Here is an 8,259-nt window from a genome sequence, read left to right on the forward strand (position 1 = left end):
ATGGATATACAGAACTATAAGCTGACTGCTGCAGTATATACGCACGATCTGATATCGTCGTGTTGGTGTTGTTCCCAGATCATCATACTAAAGGTTGTTCCAGGATCAACATTGCAAGCAAGTGACCAATCAGAATGTTGTGATGTCATACTTTTGCCACTTCGGGAAAAACCGGCGTAAAACAAAAAACTGTACTTAAGCTGCAAGAAACCGCCTCTGTCCGCCGATCAATGGACCCTAACCCTAACCCTTTAATAAACGCTAAGCAGAACTGATATTGTCCTTGCAACATTGGAATTTCATAAATGCACGAATGGGTTGGTGCGCAAAAGAATAACGTGACAATAATGTGATTGGTCACTTGCAATGTTGAACCTGGAACAACATTTTCATGATGATCTGGGAACAACACCAACACGACGATATCAGATCATCCCAGTACATACATAGAGGAACAGTGTTAAGCTGAACTCTTATAGCATTACTTTGATGATACAACATTTAAAATTGGATGAGTTTAAGCATTTCAATTTGTGATTACAAAGGTTTAAAATCCTCTGCTCCCGTCTCACTGACTTAATACAAACCACCATCACTCAGTCTGCTGTCTTTTCTTATCTTCTGTCCACAAAGTGCAAATTTAGTTGTTTGTCTGGTATCAGAACTGTGCGGCTGATGGATTTCAGCTCTCCCAGTGTGGGGTCGGGTTTGAGTTCAAACTGCCTGATAAGCTGTGAAAAAAAAATAGAGTTAGTGAGTTCTCTGAAACGTGGATGACAATTGATTTGAATATAGACAAATGTATTATCCCACACAATCACAAACAACAGAGATGCATAAGACACATATATACCCTTCAGCATTAATGAAGCCGTTCCAGATTTCCGTCAGATTTTTTCCCACTTCCCATGAGACCCCCCAACGCCCGCACTTATTGTTGGACACACCTGGGTCACATTTAAAAAAAATCCAGGAGTTTCCCTGGGATGTTCAGCAGTTTTTTTCTCCTTCTTGTCACTTACTTGAAACAGGAGCAGATACATCTCGAGCTCAGCAATCCTGCGACCGACACAGCTTCTTACTCCAAAGCCAAACGGGATGGAGCCGAAGGGGTTTGGCCTCTCATGGCCGTCTCGGAGCCATCGCTCTGGCTTAAATGTGAACGAGTCGGGGAATGTGTCCTCATCATTGCTGATGGCATAGTGACAAAAGGTGAACGGCGTCTGTAAATCAATCAACAACTGGAAGTCAACACAATATGGAATACTGATCCTCACTTATAACTAGGGATGGGTACCGGTAGGCACCGGTTCTGACATAAACGGTAGTAACCAGACCGAAAAGCAGCGCACATTTCGGTGCTTTATTTCGGTGCTTTTTTTTCCTGAGCTGTGATACACTTTCTTCTTCCTTACATTTGTATTGGCGGTTGGCAAACAACTGAAAGGTGCATTACCGCCACCAACTGGTATGGAATGATACACTTTGGATTCCAGCCAATCATTTTAGTTTCCGAGGATAGTGGGCGGGTCCAGGAACATACGTTCTTTTAGAGCAGAGCTACAGATCAAAAATGCCCAAGGCGAAGAGGTCAAAAGTCTGGCTGTACTTCACAGCAAAAGATGCAAACTCAGCAGCTGCAACAAGTGCTTTAAGCTGATACTGTGATGCTGTCAAAAGAGGTAACACCTCAAATCCGATGAAACACCTGGCGAAGCATAGCGTTTTTTTTTAAAGCCGAGAAATGGGCCGTATTTGATAGCTTGCTGCGAGACATCACATCGAGCACATCTACTGAGGGTGTGGTGCCTGTTATCGGACCCAGGTTAGCAACATCTCCCAAAAACCCGAAGAGGAGAGTCCTGGCCCCTAGCCCTGCCAGTGTAGCAGAAATGATGAGGATGATGATGCAGCAGCAGCCGTTCTTCTCTGCGTGAGTAGCTTAATGTTGTTCGTGTGTAATTTACGTTGAGTAGGCTAACCACGTTATTACATTAATGCATGTAAGGTGAACTAGCAAACATCATCATAGCTACATGCGGCTGTCTTCTTGTTTGATGGCAGATACTCCCTTCACCCTGGCCAAAAAGGCTAAAATGACCAAAGAAAAAGTGGAAAACAGTTAAACATGAGAGGTTTTTGGACAGAGTTTGTGTTTTTTTTCCATTGTTTAAGCTGCTTCCAGCCAAGAGTGATACCATATATGCCCTATAGCTGCAGAAAAGGCTAACATTGTTATCTTTTTACAAAAAAAACCAGCTGAACATGAGAGGTTTTTGGACAAAGTGTGTGTTCTCCATTCTTTAAGCACCAGTTTGAGCACCGTTTAGGCACCGGCACCGTTTCAAAAGTACCGGTTTGGCACCGGTATCGGATAAAACCTAAACGATACCCATCCCTACTTATAACACAATGGCCTTTTTATATCCAGGCATCATAAATATGTCTTATTAAGTTAATACAAAAAGCACTCACAAACAATCTAACAATGGTTAAAAGCAGACCTACTTTTTTTGGAAACTCATATCCACCAATAGAAACATTCTTTTCTGCAATGATCCTCGCATTGGCAGGAACAACAGGATACATCCTGCAAGACAAGTTATTTTTTGTTTGCATTTTACTTTAGGCTGGTTCATAGTCTGGCTTCTTCTTATGCAGGTGAATAAGAATATTGATTTTTGAAAACTGATGAATTAGTCTACATTTAACCTGTTAAGAGCCATGAGTTCAAATAAAACCCATTTTGGCTGCTAAATAGACAAACTTTAGGAAACTAGAAGCTTATTTTCACTTTCAAAGATTTTCAGTTTGGCAAGGCAAGTTTATTTGTATAGCACAATTCAACAACAAGGTGATTCAAAGTGCTTTACAGAGACATTAGAAACAAAAACAAATAAAAAGCATGATTTAAAATTGATTAAAACAAGCAAACAAACAAAACAGTATATAAAATCAAAACAGATAAAATCAGAACAGTAGATAAAATCAGTAGTTAAAATGTAAGTTTTGAAATTTAAGCTTAAGTGTGGATTTGGTGCTTTATTCAAATGCAGCTGAGAACAGGTGAGTCTTCAACCTGGATTTAAATAAACTAAGTGTTTCAGCTGATCTGAGGCTTTCTAGGAGTTTGTTCCAGATATAAGGAGCATAAAAGCTGAATGCAGCTTCTCCGTGTCTGGTTCTGACTCTGGGAACTGATAAAAGACCAGATCCAGATGACTACACCCAAATTTCTCGCCTGGTTTGTGGTTTTTAGGTGTATAGACTGAAGTTCTCTGGTGACCTGTAATCGTTTTTCTTTGGCGCCAAAGACTATTACCTCAGTTTTGTTTTTGTTTAGCTGGAGAAAATTGTAGCACAACCAGTCATTAATTTCCTCAATGCATTTACCAAGAGCCTGTACAGGGCCTCGGTCTCCTGGTGACATTGTGATATATATTTGTGTGTCATCTGCATAGCTATGGTAGTTTATTTTGTTGTTCTTTATAATCTGTGCCAGTGGGAGCATGTAAATGTTAAACAGAAGGGGTCCCAGGATGGAACCTTGGGGAACTCCACATGTGATACTTGTCTGCTCAGATGTGAAGTTACCTTTTGATACCTATTTGGCTGTTACAAATATGTGAAAACTATCTATTAAAAACATGTTTGTTTACTGCATTAATCGCTTCAGTTAAAGCTAAATCGTATCAGTCTCACCTCAGCGTCTCTTTGATAACTGCCTTTAAATACGGCATGCCAGTGATGTCAGCAGTGGTGGGGATCCGGTCTAATGGTACCATAGTGGACACTTCTTTATAGAGTCGTTCCTGGATATCAGGGTTCTTGGAAAGCTCGTGCAAAGCCCACGTGAGAGTGTTGGAGGTCTTGGGAGTTTAAAAAATGTGAAATATATGCTGAGCCTTGCATACATGTACATGCAAAAGAAAAGTGAATACACTGAGTGGCGAGCTTTGATGATTAGAGCCGTGCAGAGTGCCTTTTTACATGTGATGTTTTATTACTAGTATTGGTATTCCATTTACCGTGTCCACTCCAGCTAAGAGGAGCTCAGTGACGCTGCCATACACATCTTTAGTGCTCATCTGCGTGTTTGAGAGTAGGTATGTCAGGTATTCACCCTCCACATCCTGCTTGTTGTCAACCCGCTGCTGAATCATCTCCAACTTCTTGTCAATCAATGTTTTGGCTAGAACAGGTGCAGAAAAATAGTTGGAACACTGTATAATATCAGTCAAAACAGAATGCAGTCATTTACTCATAAACCTATATAAATACCAGCTGATAGAGAATAATGCCGTGGCTCCTTACGGGAAGTTGGTGCAAAACCCCCCCACAGATTTATTTTTTTCTTTTTATAATACTGTTTATTGTTTCCTAACACTCTAAAACTTAACTAACACATCAGGACTGTGAGGTTCAAACTGCTCACCAAAGCTGAAGATGCCCTCCCAGCCAGCAATGTAACGTCTCCAGTAGGGCAGCAGATTCCGGCTCCACTTGGGAAGAATAAACACCATCGTGTTGTTGGAGAACATCTGGGCTATGGAATTGATGAAATCTTGTGTACCACCAGGAATTTCCTCTTCCAGACAACCAAGCCTTGTCTCAAACAATATGGAGGCAATTCCTGAATGGATACGAAAAAGAAATGGCAATGAAGCTAGCAACAAAGCGTCCTTTTAACTTTAGTTTGAAATTAATATTTTTTTTTAATTTAATTCATTAAACTAATATGTTATTTAGTCCAGCATTCAGCATTTGCAGTTTTAACCTTCAGGCTACCTTCTAGTGAAAACAGATAAAGCTCATTGGCAATGTTGGTCACAAAGTCTCCTGTTGGGCTGCACTGGCACAGACTGCGCATCTTCTTGGTGAAGTCTTTAACCACATCATTGATAATCCCAGAATACTGGGCCGAGTCCTTCGGATGCAGCATCCGCTTGTTAAGCACCACCCTCAGCTTGTACCACCTCTCTCCCTCCCTGTTGGAACAGAAACATGTTGCATCCTTCATTTTGAGCACTATTTTAAACCAGTTTGTCTTGTGAACAGAGTAACCCTTTGTGTTTAAAGTACAGCAGAACAGACAGACCTGACCTTCATTGACTACTTTGATTATTTACTGATATTTACTGACTGGTATCTGTCACGGCGAGTGGAGTGAGCCGTGTAGAGGAAATGAAAGAGGATCCAATTGCAGGCACTTGCTGAGATGCGAATGCGGTTTATTGTAGAACAAAGGTGGAAATGGCAAAACGGAACAAAAATAATCTATACTGAGACAAACTAAACTATTGGACAGCAAACATGAACACGAAGGAATGTAGACAAAGGTACGTGATGGTGACAGGAGGGAAAACACACAGTAGATACGCAGACGGACCAGCGACTACAACAACAGAAGACACGACTTAAATACACTCGGAGAATACACACAGGTGGGGAACACAGCTGGAAGTAATTGACAAGAGGAGACAAGGGAGGCAAACTGAATACACTCATATAAGACACGGACTTTCACAATAAAACAGGAAACAAGAAACCATCACATAAGGAAGCGGACTCGACACTGAGAGGCAGACAGAATGAGCCCGTTCTCACTCCCGAGGCGTAACATGCCGACGTTTTGTCACGTCCCGCGGCGTTCCTGAGGAACGCAAAAGTAGACCTTCGGCGTTGTTATGGTACACGGCGGGTTATGGCCAAAATCCAGTGCAATGACGCTCCCGCGGTAATAGACGTTCCAGCCCTGTATTCCAGCCCTAAACCTAACCTTATCCCTAGCCCTAACCATAACCTTTTTCCTGAGCTTAACCAGGACTTTAATGATGTTAAATAGCGTGTTTCTAAGTGATTTGAAGAAAAAGAGCGAACATGTGTAGATTGAGTCCATACGGTTCTCATATTTCCTCATTTTTCCGAGGTCGTCATTTAGGAACGTGGTGGGTAGCCGAAAACGTAATATGTTGACGATTTGTCACCTAGCGTAAAATGTTACGCTTTGGGAGTGAGAACGTGTTGGAATATAACACATGGAACTCAAACTATGCTAAACATGAGACACAACCGAAGAACAAATCCTTAAACACGAATAAACAGAAACATAGAATTCTAATAATAATCAGCAAAGCACACGAGTCTCAGAAAACAAGCCAAAATGCAAAAATAAACCAAAACATAAGAAACTCAAAATGCTGGGTCGAAAACGACCTAAAGGACATAAATAGGTTTTCTGCTGCTACTGCACTGAGCTTGACGGAGCTAAAATTAAACATTGATCCCCTTATATTATATTGTCACCGGTTCATAAAACTTGTGGCGCATTAACATTTTTCTGATTTCTTATCTTTATGGAATATACCAGCCTGAGAGGAATCTATTTAACCCAAATAGGTCAAAAACAATCCCTTCCACTCATAATAAAACTCTTTCCCTGGAAATCTGTTACGTATTAGAATCTAAGCAATCACAATGAGATTTTTTTTTTAGGTGGGGCAGCATTACTACACTGTTTGGTAGTCTTACTCTGTAAAAGGTCCATAGCCGAATCCTCTCATGTCACGATATTCCCTCCACACACTCATGTCTCCTCTACAAGGGAACTTCTCATCCTTCCTCAGCAGCTCGGCCAAAAGCTCTGGGGTGCTCAAGGATATTGCTCTGAGTCCGTCTCTGTAAATGGGCCCATACAGCTGCTTCTCGTAGATCTGACGGTGGAAAAGTGATAAAGGTAGAGCTGCATTCTTATAGAATAAAGACATTTGGGGATTTTTGCAATGTGTAATTTAAAAAGCAGACATTATATTTAATCAGTCAGTAATCAGATGCCAGAGGTCAGTGTGTGCTGGGCACGATCTGATTTCCTCGTGTTGGTGTTGTTCCCAGATCATCATACTAAAGGTTGTTCCAGGATCAACATTGCAAGTGACCAATCAGAATGTTGTGATGTCATACTTTTGCGACTTCGGGAAAAACCGGCGTAAAACAAAAAACTGTACTTAAGCTGCAAGAAACCGCCTTTGTCCGCCGATCAACGGACCCTGACCCTTTAATAAATGCTAAGCAGAATTGATATTGTCCTTGCAACATTGGAATTTCATAAATGCACGAATGGGTTGGTGCGCAAAAGAATAACGTGACAATAATGTGATTGGTCACTTGCAATGTTGAACCTGGAACAACATTTTCATGATGATCTGGGAACAACACCAACACGAGGATATGAGATCATCCGTGATCTGATCAGTGGCTGCATGTGATTCATCAGAGAGAGAAAACAGCCCAAGACTCTGTGTCAGTTAGCTGTGAGACAAGCTGATACTGTCTGAAGGTAACTATGGAAAAAAGAGTCATACAACCAGCCAAACATTTTCTATTATGTATTGTCACTGGAGGAAAATGCAGTCACTTGTAAACCCATGAGCTCGCAGATTATCAAATTTGTCACCAGGGTTTCTGAAATGCATCAAGTGGAAAACACAAAACATCTTTGAACTCGAACTGAAACAAGCACGTATCACTGTGAGTGAACATAATAAAGATCGTGCACCGCAGCCTACCTGAAGCTCATGCATACGTTTGTAGAAACCCCGAAACACCACTCTGCAAAGAAACTCCAAGAAGCTGACATGTGGGAGATCTTCCACTGTCTGAGGCTTTTTCTGGATGGTGGAGAGGGCCCCTGAGGCGGGGGAGACCCTTGCCACCCCCCTGGAGCAAACTGGGGCCAGGGAGATAGGGCACGGCAGCAGTGAGCTGCATTTTCTCTTCACCAGTCTACTGGACAGCCATGCAGCCATTATGAGGGGAGAATAGAAAATACAGAGAGCTCCTGTTGCATGCAGAAGACTAGCCATAAAGGGAGGGGCCACATCTTGCTAAATGTTTAACCCTTCCAGCCCAGCTCTTAAGGATCAACAAAGACAAGAAGCCACAAAGGACCACAAATGGAAAATTACCTAAGCTCACATTTTTCTGCTCAGTAACAGTGAGATGGCTGCTTTTAAGCAAGCCCGACTATAGTGTCAAAGTAAATCGATGACTGCTTTTAATTTAAAACACATTTGTGTGATGAGATCTGATCAACACGACTTTCAGTCTCCAGCAAACCAGCTTTGGGTGCTGCAAGAGTCATATTTTTGTGTGTGTCTCATCTCAGTACCCTCCTACTGTGCTGTACAGTGAATACAGAAAGGCAAGCAGAGGTGATAGAGCTCCACACCCTTTAGTCATACACAACAAAAAAAGACCAGT

At 41.7% G+C, this 8,259-nt stretch overlaps 1 protein-coding gene across 1 annotated transcript; it reads right to left on the reverse strand.

Annotated features, from left to right (window-relative positions):
* Positions 1 to 471: 471 nt before the first annotated feature.
* Positions 472 to 7,862, reverse strand: LOC148101587 (sterol 26-hydroxylase, mitochondrial-like). The gene is made up of 9 exons (XM_087846515.1): positions 7,566 to 7,862; positions 6,532 to 6,713; positions 4,789 to 4,988; positions 4,436 to 4,633; positions 4,029 to 4,192; positions 3,703 to 3,869; positions 2,509 to 2,590; positions 1,023 to 1,223; positions 472 to 731 (listed from the first exon to the last, which is right to left on the reverse strand). The coding sequence occupies exons 1-9, from the start codon at positions 7,860 to 7,862 to the stop codon at positions 615 to 617; spliced, it is 1,608 nt and encodes a 535-aa protein (XP_087702641.1). The 3' UTR covers positions 472 to 614.
* Positions 7,863 to 8,259: the final 397 nt, after the last annotated feature.

The sequence above is a fragment of the Neolamprologus brichardi genome, chromosome 9, assembly GCF_056152115.1.
Source record: "Neolamprologus brichardi isolate AB-2024 chromosome 9, ASM5615211v1, whole genome shotgun sequence".
Taxonomy (NCBI): Eukaryota; Metazoa; Chordata; class Actinopteri; order Cichliformes; family Cichlidae; genus Neolamprologus; species Neolamprologus brichardi.